Raw genomic sequence first — 25199 nt, forward strand, 5'->3', positions numbered from 1 at the left:
TATAAGTGTGGATTAATTTCTGGGCTCTGTATACTATTCCATTGATCTTTGTGTCTTTGGGCTTCCAACCTATACACTGGTCTAGTGAGCTGGGTGCAGGTGGGCAGCTCAGCAGGCAGCCACTCAGAGTCAGCCCACGTGACAACAGCAATCTCCAAGTATGACCAGAGAAAAGAAAATGAATCTTTCCTCACTGCTTAACCTGGCGACCTGAATTAGCAGCCACTTCACATCATATGCTTCACTCTTAATTTGAGATGGCAGGATGGACAGAAATAGGAAGACGGGCAGTCAGTACAAAAAATGAAGTACCCACAGGTGCCAATGTCCATTCGAACTCAATCATGGTGGGTTTGAGAATGGGAGAGCTCTACAAAAGATTAAAGGGGTATATTAACTCGTTCCTGATACACATTTATAAGAGAAGAAGAGAGGCATAAGCAACGTTTACTTGGTATTAGAAAGACTCTTTGGAGAAGGCAATGGCACCCCACTCCAGTACTTTTGCCTGGAAAATCCCATGGACGGAGGAGCCTGGTGGACTGCAGTCCATGGGGTTGCTAGAGTCGGACACGACTGAGCGACTTCACTTTCACTTTTCACTTTCATGCATTGGAGAAGGAAACGGCAACCCACTCCAGTGTTCTTGCCTGGAGAATCCCAAAGACAGGGGAGCCTGGTGGGCTGCCGTCTATGGGGTCGCACAGAGTCGGACATGACTGAAGCGACTTAGCAGCAGCAGCAGCAGAGAGACTCTTAATATCCAAGTGGACCACATGTGGCTCTTATCATCTCAGTCAGTATTCATCCTATGCTACTTACAAGTTCATGGGTTGTACAGTATAAATTCTATTAAATGTATTTTTAGAACAATTGTTAGTTACAATAGAAATTACCTGGAAATTAAGACCAATGGGCTAAAGAAGGGAAATTCACATTTAGTATATGTGACTTCTTTCTCATCCATTAGCTTCATCTAATCACACCAAAAACCCTGGGAAGGAGTTTCACTATTCCCTGCTTTCTAGAAGAGGAAACTGAGAAGTAACAAAATATACTTAGAGTCCACGGGGCACAATGGGAACTCCTACCCCATGGCAGCCATGCACAAACTGCACTGGGCTTGTAGGCACGGTGTAGGGACCAAGCCTCAGGAAATGCTGTGGCCTGTGGTTGCAGTAACTTCAAGAAAAGGCAAGATCAGGAAAACACTGCTTTCCAATTTAAATGAGCCTGTTTGACTTTTGCTGAATTGATACTTAGCTGTATGGAAAAGCATTACAGTTAAGCCTGTGGTAGATGTCATTCACAAAAGAACAGCCACATGGGAATTCTAAAAAGGAAGCAGTGGTCACTTAATCTGCAGGCTGCAGATGTTGATTGGCTAAGTGTCCCTGCCCTGAGCTGCCCCGTAATGGCATTTAGAATCTTGCTCATCATATATCCTCCCCAAATGGTAATATCCCCACTATGCATCAGGAGACATTTATATCATAGCCAACAAAATCTTGTCCAACTCTCATAGCCTGAAAAATGCCTTTGAAATTGTCCTTTGGGTTAAAGATGGAAAAATATCAGATTCCAATTCATTAACACAGAGATGATATGGAATGATATATTTTATAAACAAATAATGCTTCTGGCATTTAAAATTCTTTGTCTCACTCCCATAATTTGAGAAAGCTTAAAGCAGACATGCGTTATACACACACACACACACATATGATGTCCAGGTAATTTCATATTTACTCAAAAACTGTTGGTATATATCCAAATACCAGGCATCTAGGAGTGAGTTAAATGTTCTTCACATAATAAAAATACTAGGGAATTCCCTGGTGGTCCAGTGGTTCAGACTCTGTACTTTCATTGCCATAGAAACTTTACAAACTGTTTCAGCTACAATAAGTTTAAAAAATTAAAATATGTACCAAAAATTTTTATTGTACTTTAAAAAATTTCAAATCCACAAAATTATGATAAAAGTAGTACAATGAGCACCCATATACGTACCCATTAACATTTTCCCACATTTGCCTTTTCTCTCTCAACAAACTCACACACACACATACGTTTTCTTGAGGAATGATTTGAGAGCAAATTGCAGACACCAGGACTCCTCTCCCCTAAACACTTCATCCTGGCTCTCCTAAAAACTACGTTCTTATGATTACTAAATTCAAGAAAGTTAACACTGATAAAATAAGGCTATCTAATATAACATCTATATTCATATTTTATCAATTATCCTAATTACATCCTTTATAGAAAAAAATTATTTCTTTTCCTAATCACACCCTTGCATTCAGCAGCCACAGCTCTGTAGCCTCCTTTAATCTGAAGACAATGACGTAAGTTTAAAATGAGGGCCAGTTGAACCATACAGAGTATTCCTCAAATTTTGGTTTGTCTGATGCAAACACAAGACTGTTACGGAAGCTGTCATAGAAATGTACCAGAGGAAGCATTGCTGCTGTGTTGACAGTGGATCTCTTTGTAAAGTACTGTGTCCCATTTTTGTTTCTTTTTCTTTAAAATTGTGACTCTCAAGACTTCCAGTTTTTACCCATCTCTATCACAGGGTCGGACATGACTGAAGTGACTTAGCAGCATTCTTGTAAATGTCCTCAGATAATGCTTAAAGACTTGCATTTATCTATCCTAACTTTCAGAGTCATCTCTGAAGCCTTACCCAAGGCCAGTTGGTGATCGTTCCCAGGTTCCTTTACCCTCAGAGTTCTGACATTCTCCACCAGGTAGAGGGTCTCCATTGCTGTTTTCATCCATCCTTCTCTATCAGTGAGAAATGCCCTCTCTGTGTGACAGAGAAGGACCAAGCAACTGTGTCTTAAACAAAGAAGAATTAATTTTTCTCACATTAACAGTGCAGTAGTCAATGCTTATGGCACCAGATCAGCTCTCCAGCCATGCCATTAGGGTCCTGGGTTTTTCCTGTATTTCCCACTTCACCATCCTCTGTGTCGATTATCATATTAAAGGTTTATCTCCTAATTCATGGAAAGATGGCCACTGAAGCTCCAGACACCAAGTCCAAGTGGCATGTAGGTCCATCTTTCCACAATAGTTTCCCCAGAAATCCCATTAGAAGAATTCTGATTCTCAGATTGTATAGGTCAGGATTTGGTCCCACAGTCATGCCTAAATGCCCAGGCAGCAGAGAACCTGGGAAATGAAAGAAGCTTTACTATTTAGACAGACGTGTCTTTTTTCGGCACTGAATGCACCATCAACACAAAAACAATGCGGATTCCGGTATTAGAGGAAAAGGGAAATGGACAGCCAGTCAGCAACCAACCGATTCCCTGACTCCTCCCAACACTGTAGATTCACTTATTCCCTCCTGCTCAATCTCATTCTAGTTTTCTTGTCAGTTTTCCTTCTTTTCTCTTCTCTCCTATCTACGGCCCCTTGAAAAATGAACTTTCATGCATGTTTATTAACACCTCACCTTCCTCCTTGAGTCAAATAATATTACAACAACTGGTACTGTTTCCACCTTTAACAGGTGAGGAAAGCTGGAGTCCAGGAAGATGAAGAACCTTGCTAAAATTTGCCCATCAACTGAGAGGCACACCCAAGAGTAAAACAAAACCCTGCTGGCTTTCAGTATTGTCATCTGCCTCTCAGAACACAGGGTTCCTATTTTCCACTCTGCTGTTTGGCCCCTCTTGCACGTACCTGAGATATTTAAATATAAAGTTCTCCATGAGGCTTCATCAATTCAGTTGTTTATTTCTGGAAACTTCTTCAAAAAGGAAAATTAATGAGAGAACCATGTTTTTTCCTTTTTGCTTTTTTAATTTACTCTCTAAATACGAAGGAAGGAGAAGCCAGGGTGATAAACCATTGCCTTCCTTGGAAATTATTGCTCCTCTGAACCCTGAGTCCAAATTTGCAGGGCTGCCATCTCCAATATGTCTGTCAAGAAGCAGTGGGAACACATGTATACCTGTGGCGGATTCATTTTGATATTTGGCAAAACTAATACAATTATGTAAAGTTTAAAAATAAAATAAAAAATTAGAAAAAAAAAAAAAAAAGAAGCAGTGGGACTATGTCTATTTAGACACATCATGCTTGTCTTTGACCTTGTGGGGAAATATCTTGCAACACCCAAGGCAACATAAATATAAAGTACCCTGATGAAGCAGCCAGCATCTCATCCTTGCACTGAAAGCTTTCAAAAGAGGGACAGATCACCCAGAATAGAAATGCTCAGAGAAGGGATCAGTTTGAAGTTGTAATTGACCTTGATTATGAAGGGTAAAACTTGGGTGAAAATAAGATATGCAGAACAACTGTCACAAGTCAAGAAACAGAAATATGGGTGGTTTTCAGGAGCTCCTAGGCTTGTCAATATATGGGAGCAGTGGTTAAAAGCACACGTTCTGAAATCAAACAGTCCTGAGCCTGAACCTCAGTTCTGCCATGTCCTAGTTGTGTGATCCCTGAGCAACTTACTGCTCTGTGCCTTACCTTCTATGGTAAAATCATGATAATATTAATAATGATTCAATAGCATTGTTATGAGAATGAAATAAAATATGTAAAGCTCTCATTGCTAGTCCCTAAAATTTAGTAAATGCTCAAAAACATGAAAGAAAAGTCTTCTGATTAGAGTGAGAAGGTCAATGCACTGGACTCTTAGGTTTAAGAAAGTAGATTGTGGCTGTAGTTGCTTTGACTCTAAGGCTAAATTGTAATGCAAAGGAAGCCATTAAAAGTGTATCAACCAGATGAACTTACTTACAAGGCAGAAAGAGACTCACAGACTTAGAGAATGAACTTATGGGTGCCAGGGGGAAGGATGGGGGGAAAGCATAGGGAGTTTGGAATGGACATGTACACATTGCTATATTTAAAACAGATAACCAACAAGGACCAACTTGTATAGCACATGGAACTCTGCTCAATGTTATGTAGCAACCTGGATGAGGCGAGTTTGGAGGAGAACAGATACACATAAATATATGGTTGAATGCCTTTACCGTTCACCTGAAACTATCACAACATTGTTAATTGATTACACCCCAATACAAAATAAAATGTTTTTTTTTAAAGTGTACCAGGCAGATGTGAGATAATCTAGATTGGAATCACAGCTGAGACAGCGGGAGTGGAAAGGAGCTGCTGGGTAGAAAGGTCATTAGGAAGATGTTGAATTGCCCTTGACTTCAAATCTGTTTTTTTGCTGCAGTGTCATCAATAAACTGCTGTCAGCCACTGAGCAGGAATCAAATGGGATGGTTGAACAGTAGACAAAGAATCGTGTCCTAGTTTGACACATAGACTAGAAATGTAAAAATACAAGATTTAGGACTCCCAGCTATTCTGTGTGTTGGGAAGTATGTGCGCTCACTTGGCAAATGCTCACTGGATGTTTATTATGGCAGAACCATAAGCCTTGAACAATGCTTACAACAGCATCTCACCCAACTAAAGATCACTCATCCTACAATCTCCAAAACTTTAATTCTTGAAAACCCAGGCATTAAAAAAGAAAGAAGTCTTCTCCTTTTTCATAGCTCACTGGCTCACACTTTACACAGAGGTCTACATGTCATGTCCAAGTATCTGCGGTTTTAGCCACAGCAGATTTAAGTAATAAATTAGAAATGGTAATGAGTGCACCGAGACCACAGAGCAGACACGTTAACGATAGTGAAGTGACAGCTGGTAAAGAACCGTGCAGGAAAAAACACAAGAAGCTGAAACAACTCCAAAAGCACAGGAGTCTGTGGTCAAAGTTATAGGACACGAATGCCCTCAAGGGCCCTAATGCGTCAGTGTCTTAGCAAGCCCAAGCTCAGACTGCTTCCGCATGACAGGCCAGTAAATCGAGAGATGGGTTGTTGGGACAAGGAATAGTGCCTTTATTCAGAAAGCCCCCAGACCAAAAAGATGGTGGACCAGTGCCCCAAAGAGTTACCTTTCCCAGGTTTCTTTTGTAGAACAAAAAGCATGAGGGGAGGAGATAAAGGTAAAAAGGTAGTAAGTTGTTGCAAATATATTCTGGTTCTAACCAGACTCCAGAAAGGATATGTTAATTTCTTCTTTCCTGCAGCCATTCACTGGAGGATCTGGCCAGGGTATTTTCTGTGAGTTTAACAAAGGTATTATAGCTTAACCCTCAAGCTTAACTCTTAACATTCAAGGTTCCCAGAGATGGGGCATTATATATACTTTAAGCTGTAGGCAACATTACTTTAGTGATTAAGTGTAGCAAAAGTCATACCAAGTTTAAAGTAAAAGAAGCCGTTTCAGTATGGAATCAGAGTTGTTCTTCCCCATTACAAACGTGATAACCCAAATTCATTTGGTTTCAACAGATCTCCAAACCTTTAGAAGTAAAAGTGAAAAAGTGAAAGTGTTAGTTGCTCAGTTGTGTCCAACTCTTTGGTATCCATGGACTGTAGCCTGCCAGGTTCCTCTGTCCATAGAATTCTCCAGGCCAGAATACTAGAGCGGGCTGGCATTCCTTTCCCCAAGGTATCTTCCTGACCCAGGGATCAAACCTGGGTCTCCTGCATTGCAGGCAGATTCTTTACCCTCTGAGTCACCAGGAAAGCCCTTAGAAGTAAAGCTACAACCCAAAATAGAATCAGACACACCAGTATAGACTTTTCTGACAAGTTTTGCTAAAAGGGGGAGGTACAAAATAAAGATGCACCTGGTGTGGGGAATGAAACGTGTTTTCTTTAGTCTTGTTTTTAAGAAGGGGGACACAGCATGTTTCAGGAAAGAGGTGAAAATGGACGTGGTAGAGAGAGAAGGGAGAATCATCGATCCATCTGAAGCAGGAAAGAAGGATGGAAATGGGGGGGGCGGGGTGCGGGGGTGGGATGCTGACTTTGGACCAGTGTGAAGAGGGTGCAAAGGAGGCAGAGTGTGCAATGTAGGCTCAAGGAAAGAAGGAATGAAATCATCGTCCAGGAGATGGGAGAGTGCGTAGAACAGAGATCTGCTGCCACATGGCATCAAGGCCCCCTCCCATTTTATTGGAAGGAAGAGTAGTGTGCCTGGCACATTTGGGGACCACAGACAGTTCTGCTCTTGAGTCAGTGCTCTGTAAGTTCGGCAGTCAGACTGCAGTGAGGACAGTCAATAAGAGAGCCATAATTCTTGAGAAATTGAGTGTCTAGTTCATCTGGCCCCAAATGAGTTATAAGAAGAAACTGGACTAAGACAAGATCATGAAGAGACATTGAGTACCAGGATTTAGTCGGGATGTTGCAGAAACCAGTAATCAAGAAAACAAGCACCACACTCAGAAAGTTGGAAAACTCAGTTTTATTATGCTGGTGGGCCCAGAGGAGTTAACACTCTAAGCTCTGAGTCCCAAACAAAGGGGTTACAGACTTTTTATAGACCTACTGCTGCTGCTGCTGCAGCTAAGTCGATTCAGTCGTGTCCGACTCTGTGCGACCCCATAGACGGCAGCCCACCAGGCTCCCATCCCCGGGATTCTCCAGGCAAGAACACTAGAGTGGGTTGCCATTTCCTTCTCCAATGCATGAAAGTGAAAAGTGAAAGTGAAGTCGCTCAGTCGTGTCCAACTCTTTGTGATCCCATGGACTGCAGCCTACCAGGCTCCTCCATCCATGGGATTTTCCAGGCAAGAGTACTGAAGTGGGGTGCCATTGCCTTCTCCATAGACCTACTAGAGTAGGTCAACTATATAGTAGGTCAGCCTACTATAGTAGGGCAACACTAGCTGCTAATAGGCTGATTTAAACTAAGGGGTTTCATGTGCCCGGGAACAGCAGTCAAGACAGGGAGGGGGATGCCTGACCTTTACACGGACAGGCATGATTAAGCAGGTTTGCAGGGGCTGGGCAATTGCAAAGAGCAGGACAAGGGTGAGTGAGATAAGCTCCAGTTCCTAGTATTGTGAGTCCCCACTTTCTGAGACTACGTGACCTACATGATCCAGACTTTGTAAGAAGCAAAGTTACAGAGGCAGAACGAGCAGGAGGTTATGTAAAATTTTAACATTTCCTCTTCAAGGACATTGGTGATGTTGTTTTTGTTTTACTTGTTTTTTTTTGTTTGTTTTTTGTTTTTACTGTTTCAGCTTTATTGAGGTATAAGCAATTGAATTTTTCAAGTTTTTTTTGTGTATATCTCAAAATCTCAACGGAAAAGGCAATGGCACCCCACTCCAGTACTCTTGCCTGGAAAATCCCATGGGATGGAGGAGCCTGATAGGCTGCAGTTCTCAGGGTCGCTAAGAGTCAGACACAACTGAGCGACTTCACTTTCACTTTTCACTTTCATGCATTGGAGAAGGAAATGGCAACCCACTCCAATGTTCTTGCCTGGAGAATCCCAGGGATGGTGGAGCCTGGTGGGTTTCCATCTATGGGGTCGCACAGAGTCAGACACGACTGAAGCGACTTAGCAGCAGCAGCAGCAAAATCTCAAATTTGAAGTCTAAAATATTCCTTTAAATAATAATTTCTTTTAAACATCTGTTTATGTTATTCACAGACTGAGAGAATGAATTCAAGCAGCCTGAAAATATTTTGCTCCCAATTCCCTTAATTTGGCAGAATACTCTTAAATTAGCTATCCAATTTTTCAAAACCTCCAGAGGTTGTCTCAGTAACCCCATCCACTGTTTAATGATTCCAATAGCTAAGAGATGACTCCTTATAACTGACTTGAATGTCATCCCTGGCATCAGGGCACAGAATAAACGCAGCCTCTTCCCTGCGTTACTTGCCAAAACAACAGTGATAACAACCTTCCAAGAGACACAACAGCTGCAGTGGTGCCTCTGTTTGGTAATGTCCCCCCACGTCTAAGATCTCATGAAAGCAGCTAGAAAATCTCCACTAGGAGATAAACAAGTCACAAAAGTAACAAACTGCCTGCCTGCAAGTGAGCCCATGTGTTCTAGGCTGCTGAAAAGGAATGCTTTCCCCACTGGGGCTTCATCAACACCTACTTCTGGGTTTCTCAATCTGGGCACTATCGACATTTTAGGAAGACAAATCTTTGAGTGACCTGTCCTGTGCATTGTGAGATGTTTAACAGAATCACTGGACTTTACTTATTAGATGCTAGTAGCACCTCCTGCCAAGTAGTAATAATATAAAATAAATCTCCAGACTCTGCCAACTGTCCCCAGGCTACAAAATTGTCCCTGATTGAGAGCCACTGGCTTGGTCCTACCTCTTTTCAAAAAGCCTAAAGAAAACAGGCTGGTTACAAATCAGTGTTTTTTCATCTATAGCCAATAAGCCAGATTTTCATACATTTGAATTATCTGTAAACAGCTTCAGATTTTTTTAAGAAGAAGAAAATTTTTACTGGAATATAGTTAATTTATAATGTTTCCAGTGTACAGCACACTGATTCACTTATATAACACATAGCTATATAACATATAGTTCTGTAATTACATAACATTTTTACTTAAGAATCCTCTATTACTACTGGTATTTTTATTTGTTTTGTTGCTGGATATCTGAAATAGTTATTGATAGTCAGCATTTGGGCTTTCCTCATGGCTCAGGTGGTAAAGAATTCACCCACAATGCAGGAGACCTGGGTATTTAAGATAGAAATTATAAAATAAATGGGTTAAATATATGGAAAGTTTCTAATGGGTTTTCCTTGTCTTGTTTTAAGTTTTACTTGCTAACAAAGTATTTTAACAAACTCCTACACTTTTGATGTTGTGGGTAGTTACCCCCAAAATAGGAATATTGCATATTTTTCCATAGAGTATAAAAGGGATTTCAAATGTTGGTAGTCAGACACAGAATCCAATAAAACTCGTATCTTAGTGTTTGCCAAGTCATGGCTATTCAGAAATCCTATAAACGATTAAACATACCAATTATATTCACCTCCTTTATTCTGAATTTAAGTTCGCAGAATGGCCTTTAATGCAGTGACTGCACTGATTCGAGAGCAACAAAGCTGACATTTTTCTATATTAACATTTAATGGTGTTACAGAATAAGGGCTATAATTTCACTGAGTTACTGTTTTCCATAAAAAATGAGTTCCCCTAGACACATCCATAAGTGCTTGTGCATTTCTGTCGAGGTCTGTCAAAAAGTAAAAGCTGACTTTTATTCTACTAAAGATAACTCAGAAGGAACTTAGTTTCCAACAAATATTTATTGAAACCTTTAAGATTTTAGTTCTGATAGAGGGATTCAAGATTTAAATGTGACCCAAGTCAGATCATGTCGCTCCCCTCCAAATGATAGCCAGCCCCATCATAACCACTTTAGTATATGGAAACATTTGAAAGCAGAGTTCCAAAGAAAAGCAAGGAGAGATAAGAAAGGCTTCCTCAACAATCAATGCAAAGAAATAGAGGAAAACAATAGAATGGGAAAGACTAGAGATCTCTTCAAGAAAATTAGAGATACCAAGGGAATATTTCATGCAAAGATGAGCATAATAAAGGACAGAAATGGTATGGACCTAACAGAAGCAGAAGATATTAAGAAGAGGTGGTGAGAATACACAGAAGAACTGTACAAAAAAATCTTCATAACCCAGATAACTATGATGGTGTGGTCACTCACCTAGAACCAGACATCCTGGAATGTGAAGTCAAGTGGGCCTTAGGAAGAATCACTACAAGCAAAGCTAGTGGAGGTGATGGAATTCCAGCTGAGTGTTTTCAAATCCTTAAAGATGATGCTGTGAAAGTGCTGCACTCAATATGCCAGCAAATCTGGAAAACTCAGCAGTGGCCACAAGACCGTTAAAGGTCAGTTTTCATTCCAATCCCAAAGAAAGGCAATGCCAAAGAATGTTCAATTGCACTCATCTCACATGCTAGCAAAGTAATGCTCAAAATTCTCCAAGCCAAGCTTCAACAGTACATGAACCATGAACTTCCAGATATTCAAGCTGGTTTTAGAAAAGGCAGAGGAACCAGAGATCAAATTGCCAACATCCGCTGGATCGTGGAAAAAGCAAAAGAGTTCCAGAAAAACATCTATCTCTGCTTTATTGACTATACCAAAGCCTTTGACTGTGTGGATCACAACAAACTGTGGAAAATTCTGAAAGAGATGGGAATACCAGACCACCTGACCTGCCTCTTGAGAAATCTGTATGCAGGTCAAGAAGTAACAGTTAGAACTGGACATGGAACAACAGACTGGTTCCAAATTGGGAAAGGAGTGTGTCAAGGCTGTATATTGTCACCCTGCTTATTTAACTCATATGCAGAATACATCATGTGAAATGCCAGGCTGGATGAACCACAAGCTGGAATCAAGATCCTGGGAGAAATATCAATAACCTCAGATATGCAGATGACACCACCCTTATGGCAGAAGTGAAGAAGAACTAAAGAGCCTCTTGATGAAAGTGAAAGAGGAAAGTGAAAAAGTTGGCTTAAAACTCAACATTCAGAAAACTAAGACCATGGCATCTGGTGCCATCACTTCATGGCAAATATATGGGGAAACAATGGAAACAGTGGCAGATTTTATTTTTCTGGGCTCCAAAATCACAGCAGATGGTGATTACAGCCATGAATTTAAAAGATGCTTGCTCCTTGGGAGAAAAGCTATGACCAACCTAGACAGCATATTAAAAAGCAGAGACATTACTTTGCCAACAAAAATCCATCTAATCAAAACTATGGTTTTTCTAGTAGTCATGTATGGATGTGAGAGTTGGACTATAAAGAAACCTCAGCGCTGAAGAATTGATGCTTTTGAACTGTGGTGTTGAAGAAGACTCTTGAGAGTCCCTTGGACTGCAAGGAGATCCAACCAGTCAATCCTAAAGGAAATTAGTGCTGAACATTCATTGGAAGGACTGATGCTGAAGCTGAAACTCCAATACTTTGGTCACCTGATGCAAAGAACCAACTCATTGGAAAACACCCTGATACTGGGAAAGATTGAAGGCAGGAGGAGAAAGAGACAACAGAGGATGAGATGGTTGGATGGCATCACCAACATGATGGACATGAGTTTGAGTAGTCTCCGGGAGTTGGTGATGGACATAGAAGCCTGGCATGCTACAGTCCATGGGGGTCACAAAGAGTTGAAAACAATTGAGCGACTGAACTGAGCTGATATGGAAACAAGGACAGTTTCCTCAAAACCACATTACTAACATGCTTCACTTCACTTCTTCTTTGACTCTGGCCCTTGAATTACATTGCTGTTATCGTTCAGTTTCTAGGGCATGTCCAACTCTTTTTGAGACCCCATGGACTGTAGCCTGCCAGGCTCTTCTGTCCATGGGATTTTACAGGTAAGAATACTAGAGTGGTTGCCATTTTCTCTTCCAGGGGATCTCTCCAACCTAGGAATGGAACCTGAGCCTCCTCCATTGCAGGCTGATTCTTTGCCTCTGAGCCACCAGGGAATTACGTGAGGACCCAATTAAGTCAAAGAGAAGTTAAGATCACTGAACAAAGTCTAGACCATCTGTCCCTTCTTTGTGCATTACCCAGACCCACAAAATGCAGACAAGGCACATACATATTTTTAGTCATAGGAGAATGACAGTAATTTGCTCTTTGGCAGAGAAAAAGAAAGTCACTGATTTTCATTCAGCACTGTGTTTCACTTGGCAATCAGCTCATGGAGCTCTCCGTCAGTTTTTCCATCTACTTAATCTTATAGGGGGCTTCCCAGGTGGCGCTAGTGGTAGAGAATCCATTTGCCAATACAGGCAAACATAAGAAACACAGGTTTGATCCCTAGCTCAGGATCTCCCCTGGAAGAGAACACAGCAACCCACTCCAGTATTCTTGCCTAGAGAATCCCATGGACAGAGGGGCCGGGCAGGCTACAGCCCATGCAGTCGCAAAGAGTCAGACACGATTGAAGCGACTTAGCACACACGCAATCTCATAGGATTTCCAAAAGAAGGAACACATTTAAGTGCTTCATCCAAAAAAAGTCTCTGCTGTTGCAATTAAAATTATCATGCATTTTTTCCAAATTGCTTCAAATTTTGACTGTGATATTTATTTGAGTTCTTACGCACTAGAGTAATTTTTCAGTTAGGGTGCTTTTTTAAAAAATCATTTATGAATTTCTTAAATTATAAGTGATTTTTGTATGATATGAAAGTATTTAAATTAAAAAGCTATAATCACAAAAATCTAAATTCAGGTATCTCAAAAAGCAAGATACCTTTGTGCCAATATTAAGTACTAACTTACACTGTGCTGACAGAGCCAGCGCCTCATCACTGCCGTGCTCTCACTGTCATCAGATGGTCCCTGCATCACGAGTGCTCTGCTAGGTCTTTTTCATTCAGTTCTGAATCTATCACTACACAGTCTCTGTTGAAATTATTAATATTCTGATTCCACTGCATAACCCCTCATAGCTCAGTTGATAAAGAATCCGCCTGCAATGCAGGAGACCCGGGTTCACTTTCTGAGTCAGGAAGATCCCCTGGAGAAGGGATAGGCTACCCACTCCCGTATTCTTGGGCTTCCCTCGTGGCTCAGCTGGTAAAGAATCCACCTGCTATGATGGACCTGGGTTCGATCCCTGGGTTGAGAAGATCCCCTGGAGAAGGGAAAGGTTACCCACTCCAGTATTCTGGCCTGGAGAATTCCATGAACTGTATAGTCCATGGGTCACAAAGAGTCAGACAGACATGACTGAACGACCTTCTTCTTCTCAGTGCATAAATATATCCAGTTAAAGTGAAAGTGTTAGTTGTGTCCAACTCTTTATGACCCCATGGAATGTAGCCTGATGGGCTCCTCTGTCCATGGGATTCTCCTGGCAAGAATACCGGAGTGGGTTACCATGCCCTTCACCAGGGGATCTTCCTGGCCCAGGGATCAAACCAGCATCTCTTAGGTCTCCTGTACTGGCAGGCAAACTCTCCACCATCTGAGCCACCAGGGAAGCCAGATATACTTAACATTTCATTTACTATAGTCAGAAAGTCTTCAAAAATTATATTTAGAAATTCATCTACTCCTAAGCCACATACCTTCCCTGTTATTAAACTTGGCAACACATGCACTGAACTCCATTTTCTTAAACTTTTCTGTCTCATCTGTTTGCTCCTTATCTGAAAAGAGCTTACTACCAAATTTAGGACTAAATTTAAAAATAAGCAAAAAATGATTCAAATGAAATGACTCATTGTCTTTCTGCTGCCTTTCTCTTCCCTTGATGCTTGGTGAGTGCATTTTGCAAATTCACACACACCCGAGATGAATGTAAACAGAGATGTGAAAAGGTGTTTGTTAACTCCATTTAAGCTCCACATCCAGAAATGACTGAATCTTCCTTATTTGTATCCAAACGGCATAGAATCATCTGCACAGAGATTCAATGAAGAGGAGTCCATCAGGATTGAGGAATAGATAGTGTAAGACATGTACGGCAAAGCAGACCCAATATTATAAGTTTATATTTGGAAAAGTCATTTTTTATTCCTATCTTAATAATTTCAAAAAATAGAACGGGACCAAATTGTTTTAACTCAGAATGAATTAAAGGCTTATATGTAAGACAGGAAACCATTAAACTCCTAGAAGAAAACATAAGCAAAACACTCTTTGACATAAATCATAGCAATATTTTTTTTACTCTGTCACCTCAGGCAAAGATAATAAAACTAAAACTAAACAAATGGGACCTAATGAAACTTAAAAGCTTTTACACAGCAAGGGAAACCATTAACAAAATGAAATGACAAAAAGGGACTTCCCTAGAAGTCCAGTGGTTAGGGCACCACACTTCCCCTGCAGGGGGCATGGCTTCAATCCTTGACTGGGGAAATAAAATCCCACACACTATACGGCATGGCCAAAAATTTTTTTAATTTTTTTAAAAATTGAAAAGACAACCTGCTGAATGATAGAAAATATTTGCAAATGATATGACCAGTAAAGAGTTAATATCCAAAATATATAAATAGTTCATACAATTTAATATCAAAATAACAACTTGATTTTTAACATTAAATAGGTGTCACCACCACCACCCCCCCCACTCCCACATATGAGTAAGCTCTGGCAGTTCCTACAACCTGGCCTGTTCTCTTCCTCCCCAGTACAAACCAGCCACGATCCTCAGTCAACAGTAAGAATGCAAGAAAGTCCTTTATTGACTGTTCAATCCTTTCTGTGTTTTTCTTTATAATTGACTATTATTCTAGAAAGTCTCAAAGATGTACAAACTTCAGAAGGATAATAAGCAACAGAATTATCTTGGATTCTATAATAATCTTTGAGCTCATATAAATCTGGAGTTTTAAATGGAAAAATTAATTTATGTCCCTTCACACAAAAACCTACAGATAGATGTGAATAGGAGCTTTATTAAAAACTGCCAAAGCTTGCAAGATGTCCTTCTGTTAGGTGAATCAATAGAATCTATCAATATGTTTCATTCAGACCATGGAATATTATTTAGCACAAAAAAAGAAATGAGTTAAATCATGAATAGACATAGAGGAAGCTTAAATGAAATTTATAAGAAAAAGAAGCCCATATGAAAAGGGCAGGAAGCATTTTATTAATGCTACATGCTACAGGGCACAGGGCCTTCCCTCAGGAACCCGCTACGGCAGTTCCTACTGCCTGGCCTGTTCTCTTCCACCCCAGTGCCAAACCAGCCATGATCTTCAGTCAACAGTAAGAATGCAAGAAAGTCCTTATTTTAAAAATGATTGGATGAAATATGTTTGAAAGAGAAAAGGGGAATTGAGCTCAGCTATAAAGTATGGGCAGACCTTTCATAGAAAAGAGGAATGACAAGGGCATTGCAGGTGGGAAACATGAGAAAAGGCAAGGAGCGGGGAATCCTGGCATTTTCTGAAGATGTGGAAAAGAACTTTGCTTAGGTGTGGAGGTTCTTGGAAAAGCACTGGCATCGGGCTAATGCTCTAGGTGAGGCAGCATAAGGAAGGGGGGACCTGCCAGGATGACAAGAAGTAGGTTTGCAGACTGTGGGGAGTCACTCTGTGCAGGGCCTTGTGTAAACCTCTCTCCCCTTCCACATCACAGTCGCTCCCGGCAGAGCGCAGAACGCGCCCTGCGACCTGGGCTACTTCCCCTGCGGCAACACCACCAAGTGCTTACCTCAGCAGCTGCAATGCAACGGCATGGACGACTGCGAAAACCACGTGGATGAGGACAACTGTGGTGAGCAGTCTCCTGGGTCACAGCTGGGCGGGCAGAAGGGCCGGGGTCAAGTCCTGGCAGGACCCAAGGGCAGAAGGGCTGGTATCCAGCAGCTGAGACTCTTGAAATAGAAATGGGAAAAGAGAAATGAAGTTGAGAATCAAAAATACATGTCACTTAAGGAAATCTTACATTTATTTTATTAGTTTAAAATATTTATTCTTATAAAGAACATGTGGTATTATATATACATAATATAATACACACACAACAGAATACCACTCAGCTATAAAAAAGTGAAAGAATGCCATTTGCAGCAACACACCTGGACCTAGAAATGACCGTACCAAACGAGGCAAGCCAGACAGAGAAAGACTAATACCATATGATATCACTTTTATGTGAAATCTAAAATATGACCCAAATGACCTTATTTACCAAACAGAAACAGACTGGTAGACATAGAAAACAAATTTATGATTACTGAATGCATAAGGAGATTAGGGGGCTTCCCTGGTGGCTCAGAGGTTAAAGCATCTGCCCGCAATGCGGGAGACCTGGGTTCGATCCCTGGGTCGGGAAGATCCCCTGGAGAAGGAAATGGCAACCCACTCCAGTACTCTTGCCTGGAGAATCCCATGGACGGAGGAGCCTGGTGGGCTACAGTCCACAGGGTTGCAACGAGTCAGACAGGACTGAGCAACTTCACTTTCACTTTTCACTTTCACGGAGATTAGGAAGAGAGCAATTAGGAATTAGAAACTAAGACATACACACTTTTTATAAGTAAACAACACAGACCTACTCTGTAGCACAGGGAATATATTCTTTATCTTGTAATAAGCTATAGTGTAAAGGAATCTATTAAAGACTATATATATATATATTCATCCAGTATAATAATTTATATGTGTGTAACTGAATCACTTTGCCATACACCAGAAACTAACACAACATTGTAAATCAACTATACTCCAACATATTTTTTTAATGCATTCTCTTCTATGTATTAGTATCACAGCCAATATTTCAAGAAAGTAATGATTGTGGCACATGGTTAAATTTAAGCCATAGATCTGCTCAGTTAATGTCTTAGAGACAGAATAGTGTAATTGTGAGGATGGGCTCTGGAGACAAGGTTGAGTGATTGAAAACCGGTGCAAAAATAACAAGTTATTAACCTTGAAGGCATTTCTTAACCTCTCTTAGCCTCAATTTCCCTGTGTTGAGAATTGTACCCACACTAATAGAATTTGAAAAACTCCACGGACAAGAGTAGCCTTGGCTACAGTCCATGGGGTTGTAAAGAGTTGGACACAACTGAGTGATTGTAAACACACACACAAGAGAATTTGAGCAGATTGAATCAGAAAAGCACAGGTATGCAGCAGATGCTGTTTGTCAGTTGCCTGTTATCGTTTACTTGGTACAATTATGAAGGGAAAATGAGGCCTCCTAAAACAGACAGAATCAGTAAGTCCAGCTTACGTCTCTCTTAACTAACAACTCTATTTATGGCCTTAAAAAGCCAAAAGTAGGGCTTCTAAGACAGTTAAAATTTGGCTTTCAATTAGGTTTTTGTTCAAATTTCTAAAGGTCTCAAAAACACAAATTTATAAAAAGAACTTAAATTGGCTGGATCTGGGGGCAGAGAGGATGGGCCTTGGTTAATAGTGTAAAATAATGAGATTTCTCACTCATGGAAAAATAAGGTACTATTTTTAGAGGATCAAGACATGCATGCACAATTTTGTGCTGCATAAACAGCTGATACCTCACTGTTATCACTCCCTGAAGCATTACAGACCTTTTAATATTAATTTTACTTATTTATTTTTGGCTGTGCTGGGTCTTTGTTGCTGTGGAAGCTTTTCTCTAGTTGCAGAGAGCAGGGGCTCCTCTCTAGTCATGGTGCGAGGGCTTCTCATTGTGGTGGCTTCTCTTGCTGGGGAGCATGAGCTCTAGGGCAAGTGGGCTGAGTAGCTGCTGCTTCTGGGCCCTAGAGCACAGACTCAGTAGTTCTGCTGCTGCTGCTAAGTTGCATCAGTCGTGTCCAACTCTGTGCGACCCCATAAACAGCAACCTACCAGGCTCCCCTGTCCCTGGGATTCTCCAGGCAAGAACACTGGAGTGGGTTGCCGTTTCCTTCTCCAATGCATGAAAGTGAAAAGTGAAAGTGAAGTCGCTCAGTTGTGTCTGACTCTTAGCAACCCCGAGAACTGCAGCCTATCAGGCTCCTCCATCCCATGGGATTTTCCAGGCAAGAGTACTGGAGTGGGTCGCCAGTGCCTTCTCCACAGTAGTTGTGAGCTATGGGATAAGCTGTTCCACGGCATGTGGGGATCTTCCTGGGCCAGGAATTGAACCCACATCTACTGTACCAGCAGGCTAATTCTTCACCACTGAGCTACCAGGAAAGTCCCTATTACAGACTTTTTAAGGCATTGCCTTGAAGGAATTAAACTTCTTGGTCTGGAGAACTGTCTCTAGGTGGTGGCAGTAACTCAGAAGTGAGCACACTGTCTATATCTGAGCTTAGGCTGCAGTTGCCTTTGTTTGGGATGGCTGTGCAAATGTTTTTCTTCTTTAAATATATATATATATATATATATATATATATATATATATATATATATATCACCTTGTTAAAAATAACTGAATACTATGTAATTTTTTAAACTAAGAAAAATATGTCCTGCCCATTGCCAACCACTTCACCATCAAGCTGCTAGCAATTTCAGACAGAGTGACAGGAGTTATTCCCTGCCCCCCAATTGAAATGGTGGCAGGAAGCAGAAGGAGCACTACATTCAGCCCCAAACAGCTTCACAGGGAAAAGGGTTTTGGAAGTTTTGTCTTTGAGTTAAGTTTTAAAAGACCAAGTAATGAAAGTAACAATCTAAAAGTATCGAGCTATCAACAGAGAAAACAAGCACACACACACACACACACACATTCTAAAAGTTGAGAATTATGGTTTATTTTGTGGACATACAGAGGACTTAAACCTGGGAGACAGCCTCTCAATAGCTCTGAAAAATTGCTCTGAAGAGGTAAGGGAGAGGATGGGATAAAGAGGAGTTTTTGCAACAAAGACCAGGTAGTTGGAACATCAAAAGACTACTGCTAATTAAAAAAGACCAGATATCTCAAATTAATGAATTCAGCACTTTTTTGTGTTTGGGAAGATGCAGGAGCCTGGGCTCATTGAAATCATTCCTGTGATATGCACCTTAACTATCCAGAGCCAGTATCCTGCTTTTCTCCATCCTGAATCCCCTCAACGTACAAGTCAGGTGAGGGCTGCAGGGACTGAAGCCTTGGTGGCCACAACATCCTTTGTTTGCTGATATGGCAGGTGACATTCTTCATTCAAATCCTTAAACTCTAGCAGTTTCTCAGAATCCAGATGGAAGCAGTATCACATGGAGGTTTGAAGATCAGGCTTCCAGAGACCTAGGCATAAATTCTGGTGAAACGTTTTGTAAAATGGGAATGATATGAGTATCTGTGTCTGTGGGCTGTTCAGAGAATTCAATGCGATTCTGTATCTAAGATGGTGAGCAGAGCACCTGCCAGACTGAGCACCTGACAAACTGAACTTGCTGTTCAGTCCCCAAGTCATGGCCAATTCTTTACAGCCCATCGACTGCACCATGCCAGGCTTCTCTGTCCCTTACCGTCTCCCGGAGTTTGCCCAAGTTCATGTCAAATCCCTTATGATTATACAGTGGAAGTGACAAATGGATTTAAGGGATTAGATATAATGGACAGAGTGCCTAAAGAACTATGAACTGAGGTTCATAACATTGTACAGGAAGCAGTGATCAAAACCATCCCCAAGAAAAAGAAATGCAAAAAGGAAAACTGGTTGTCTGAGGAGGCCTTACAAATAGCTCAGAAAAAAAGAAAAGTGAAAGGCAAAAGAGAAAAGGAAAGATACAACCATCTGAATGCAGGTTTCCAAAGAATAGCAAGGAGAGATTTTTTTAAGCCTTCCTAAGTGATCAATGCAAAGAAATAGAGGAAATCAATTGAATGGGAAAGACTAGAGATCTCTTCAAGAAAATTAGGGATACCAAAGGAATATTTCATGCACAATGGGCACAATAAAGGACAGAAACAGTCTGGACCTAACAGAAGCAGGAGATATTAAGAAGAGGTGGCAAGAATACACAGAACAACTATACAAAAAAAAAAAAAAAACCTTAATGACCGTGATAGTGTGATCATTCACCTAGAGCCAGACACCCTGGAATGCAAAGTCAAGTGGGCCTTAGTAAGTATCACTATGAACAAAGTTAGTGGAGGTGATGGAATTCCAGTTGAGTGTTTTCAAATCCTGAAAGACGATGCTGTCAAAGTGCTGCACTCAATATGCCAGCAAATTTGGAAAACTTAGCAGTGGCCACAGGATTGGAAAAGGTCAGTTTTCATTCCAATCCCAAAGAAAGGCAATGCCAAAGAATGTTCAAACTACCACATAATTGTATTCATCTCACACACTAGCAAAGTAATGCTCAAAATTCTCCAAGCCATTCTTCAATAGTACATGAACCGTGAACTTCCAGATGTTCAAGCTGGTTTTGAAAAAGGCAGAGGAACCAGAGATCAAATTTCCAACATCTGTTGGATCATAAAAAAAAGCAAGATAATTCTAGAAAAACATCTACTTCTGCTTCATTGACTACACTAAAGCCTTTGACTGTGTGGATCACAACAAACCGTGGAAAATACTTAAGGAGATGGGAATACCAGACCACCTTACCTGCCTCCTGTGAAACTTGTATGGAGGTCAAGAAGCAACAGTTAGAACTGGACATGGAACAACAGACGCATTCAAAATCGAGAAAGGAGTGTGTCAAGGCTGTATACTGTCACCCTGCTTATTTAACTTCTATGCAGAGTATATCATGTGAAATGCCAGGCTGGATGAAGCTCAAGCTAGAATCAGGATTGCTGGGAGAAGACCCTTGAGAGTCCCTTGGACTGCAAGGAGATCCATCCAACCAGTCCATCCTAAAGGAAATCAGTCCTGAATATTCATTGGAAGGACTGATGCTGAAGCTGAAACTCCAATACTTCGGCCACCTGATGCGAAGAATTGACTCACTGAAAAAGACCCTAATGCTGGAAAAGATTGAAGACAGAAGGAGAAGGAGATGACTGAGGATGAGATGTTTGGACAGCATCATTGACCTGTCTCCATCATTGGCTCTGTTTCTTCATTCTTTCTGGTGTTATTTTTCCACTCTTCTCCTGTAGCACATTGGCCACATACTGACCTAGGGAGTTCATCTTTTGTTTCACATCTTTTTGCCTTTTCCATACTGTTCATCTGATGCTGAAGCTCCAATACTTTGGCCACCTGATATGAAGAACTGACTCATTGGAAAAGAACCTGTTGCTGGGAAATATTGAAAGCAGGAGAAGAAGGGGATGACAGAGGATGAGATGGTTGGATGGCATCACCAACTCAATAGACATGAGTTTGAGCAAGCTCTGGGAGATGGTGAAGGACAAGGAAGCCTGGGTGTGCTGCAGTCCATGGGGTCTCAAAGAGTCAGACACGACTAAGAGACATCAGGTGGCAAAAGTATTGGAGCTTCAGCTTTAGCATCAGTCCTTCCAAAGATTGATTTCCTTTAAGATTGACTGGTCTGGTCTCCTTGCTGTCCAAGGGACTCTCAAGAGTCTTCTCCAACACCACAGTTCAAAAGCATCAATTCTCCGTCGCTCTGCCTTCTTCATGGTCCAGATAATAACCCTCCATAAATTCTCCCTGACACATCAGTCAGCTGTGGGTATGTCATGAGCCCAATGTCTTAGCTCAGATTCTGTGGCTCAGCCATCCCTGCTGGGCTCAGCAATCCCTGCTGGGCTCAACTGAGATCAGCAGCAATGTGTATGTCAAACCTAAATCAGGAAAGGTCTATTTCTTCATCTGTAGAAGAATTTAATTTTGATAAAAAGCATGGGCATGACTCTTGTGGAAACAACACTTAATGAGACCTAGAGACTGTCACGGGCTTCCCAGATGGCCCTAGTGGTAAAGAACTCAACTTGCCAATGCAGGAGGCATAAAAGACATGGGTTCAGTCCCTAAGTTGGGAAGATCCTCTGATGGAGGACATGGCAATCAACCCCAGTATTCTTGCCTGGAAAATCCCATGGACAGAGGAGCCTGGCCAGCTACAGTCCATAGGGTCTCAAAGGGTCCAACATGACTGACTGAGCACGATGGGAAGCAAAATCAGGTTGCAGATGGATTCCTTGTAATGGTTCCTTCTTTCCCCTCTCTTTTCCATCCTCTCCCTCCAGTATTTTTCCACCCTCTGCAGGTCTGTGGCCCATATGTTTCCCCTTCTATTTCTCCTCTCCAGCTGCCCCCCTTCCTTCTTTTACTCTCTCTCAATTCCCCTATTTCACCCTTCTGTTGTCCTCCATTCTTTGCTCTTTCCAACCAAACCCACCACAGTGTTCATAAATTAGACGTTATTATTGAACTCATTTCATTAAGTCTATAAGCTGCTCATTTCAAAGATGTTAACACCTTTATTTCCAAAGAAAGAACCCAAGAACTTGTTTTTAATTTCCAAGTAGCTATAAAAAGATGCTTACCACCCCTACCCCACCCTTGGGCTGAGTAAACCGGAAGGGTGGTTTGTATCTTAAGGTTAGTGGATTCTTTGAGAATCAAGAAAATCTTCAGTGTGTGTTAGTTGCTCAGTTGTGTCCAACTCTTTGCGAACCCATGGACTGTAGCCTGCCAGGCTCCTCTGTCCATGAAACTCTCCAGGCAAGAATACTGGAGTGGACTGCCATTTCCTTCTCCAAGGAGATCTTCCCGACCCAGGGATAGAACCCAGGTCTCCCACACTGTAGGCAGATTTTTTACCATCTGAGCCATCTATAAATCCCCTGAAGACTATAAAATGTTGTGTATTTGTGTACATGTGCCTTTTCAATAAGAAAAGTCTCTGTAACTTAATCAGCTTTACAAAAGGTATAGAGTTTTTAAAAGGTAAAATCTTCCTTATTTCTGCTGTCGGCTAAAACAGAAATCTCCTAAAAATAAACAATTTCATTATGAATTGGAATCAGTTTCTCCCAATTAGCACTCCAAATTTGTTCATATAAAATCAATAGGTTGTGTGCATAGTTTCAAATAACTGCAACAGTAACAACTTTTCCTTACCATCTTTGATTTCTTTTTAAAATAGAAGCAAAGTTGTAGGCAGATTCCTTAACCAGGCATCAGAAGGCTAAGACTCAGAACTTGGAAGTGCCTCTTTCTGTCTGTTACTTGGGCGAATCCTTTCTTTAGGCTCAGTCCCCTTCCTTTCTTGTGAAACTGGAATCATAAATTTGTTGTGAGGATTAAGTGAATTATCTGGGTAGAAACACTCGTCATGTAATGAGCATGTAAACCTGGGCACACCAGAGTTTTGACTACTGTGCTTGGCAGTTACTCTGGAAATTCACATCTTTGAAATTCTGTCCCAGGAATTGTTTAGATTTGACTGGACTCCAAACATGCTTCCCTAGTATCTCAGTTGATAAAGAATCTGCCTGCAGTGCAGAAGACCCAGGTTTGATCTCTGGGTTGGGAAGATCCCCCGGAGAAGGAAATGGCAACTTACTCGAGTATTCTTGCCTGGAAAATGCTATGGATAGAGAAGCCTAGCAGGCTACAGCCTAGGGGGTAGTAAGAGTTGGACACGACTTAGTGACTAAACCACCACCCACCCACCACACCAGGGAAGTTCTGGTTTGCAGTTGTGAAGGGAAGTATGAAGCAAGTTGAGACAAGGTAGTATAAGCAATCTGTCCCCAAGGGTCTGAAAATATGTCATCTTAGGGATCTCTGACATGAGCAGGGAATGGTGTATATCACTAACTTTTATGAAAAAGAAATATTCAGAGCATAGATCAAATAACTTCTAGCTACATGTACATATAAATACCTTAAACCTTAGCATGTGAAGATAAACAGCATTTTGTTTAATCAATTATTATTATTAAAAATACAAGTGAGATTTGAAAAGCAATTAATATCTTAAATTTTTATTAGACAAAATAAGAGTATGCTCTTTTAAAATCTTTCTTGTTCATCATTGTCAACATTTAAAAATCCACATGTCCAGTTTGGTAAACATGGGAAAAATCATGATCCACCTTTATGAAGACATGTCTTTGTAACAAATACTGTGTTAAATTATTACTGGTCTTCGTATGCCAAAATTAGATAACACTCATGAAATTTACCTAAACCAGAAGGTCTCCAAACGTGGTTCAGAACCAAAGTCATCAGCAGCACCCAAGAAGCTGTTACAAAGGCAGATTCTCTGTCTGTATCTCAGCTCTATTGACTCAGAAAATTCTGCCACTGGTTCTGCAATTGCTCTTTACGATCTTCAGGTCATTCAGGCGCACGGTAGACTGTGAGCACCACTGACCTAAACCCAAAGGAGCAGAAAATAAGGCATGCACAGGAAACAGTAGCCGCAGAGAAACTAAACCAAAATCAAGACTTCAGTATGGCGTGCAAGCATTCTTACTTGCTAAGAAACTCCATTATCACAATCGTTATCCATTTGTTTTAATTTCTATAAGACAAATTGCTGCTCTGCTAGTGGCAGCCATCTAGAAAAACCAAAAAATCGAACTGTGCTCAAAACCTCGAAGATGGCCAGGTGGGGTGCTTCTGCTGTCCACACGTGGGTGGGTTGGGACTTCCCAAAGAGGATGTCAGAATTTCACACCATCTTTACAGTCCAGGTGATAAAAATTATGAAATGTAGTTGTTTCTTCCTGCTTCTTATTAATTTCCTTCACCAGCTGTATTTTTTCTTTGTTTTATAGTATCTGGATAATTTACGCTCCCTAGCCTGTCCATTTTTAAGACATTCACATTTAAATTTAGTCTAATGCTAATTAAATCAAGTCAGAAAGTTAGTTTTTTTCAGAATATGTAAACCTCATGCGTATTTGAATAAGCAGCATTAAATGTATTTGTAATCACATAACATATAATATCTTAGATACAAATAAAAGGAAAACCCACAGATAAAAATCA

The 25199-nt window shown here is 41.0% G+C and overlaps 1 protein-coding gene across 7 annotated transcripts in view; it reads left to right on the forward strand.

Annotated features, from left to right (window-relative positions):
• Window positions 1-25199, forward strand: part of RXFP1 (relaxin family peptide receptor 1) — a 127665-nt gene that overhangs the window by 18781 nt on the left and 83685 nt on the right. For all 7 annotated transcript variants that reach the window (XM_027567233.1, XM_027567228.1, XM_027567232.1 and 4 more), the window contains exon 2: window positions 16004-16141. In XM_027567233.1, the coding sequence (XP_027423034.1) occupies window positions 16004-16141 (138 nt within the window). The remainder of the gene's footprint in view (window positions 1-16003; window positions 16142-25199) is intronic.

The sequence above is a fragment of the Bos indicus x Bos taurus genome, chromosome 17 (assembly GCF_003369695.1).
Source record: "Bos indicus x Bos taurus breed Angus x Brahman F1 hybrid chromosome 17, Bos_hybrid_MaternalHap_v2.0, whole genome shotgun sequence".
Lineage (NCBI taxonomy): Eukaryota > Metazoa > Chordata > Mammalia > Artiodactyla > Bovidae > Bos > Bos indicus x Bos taurus.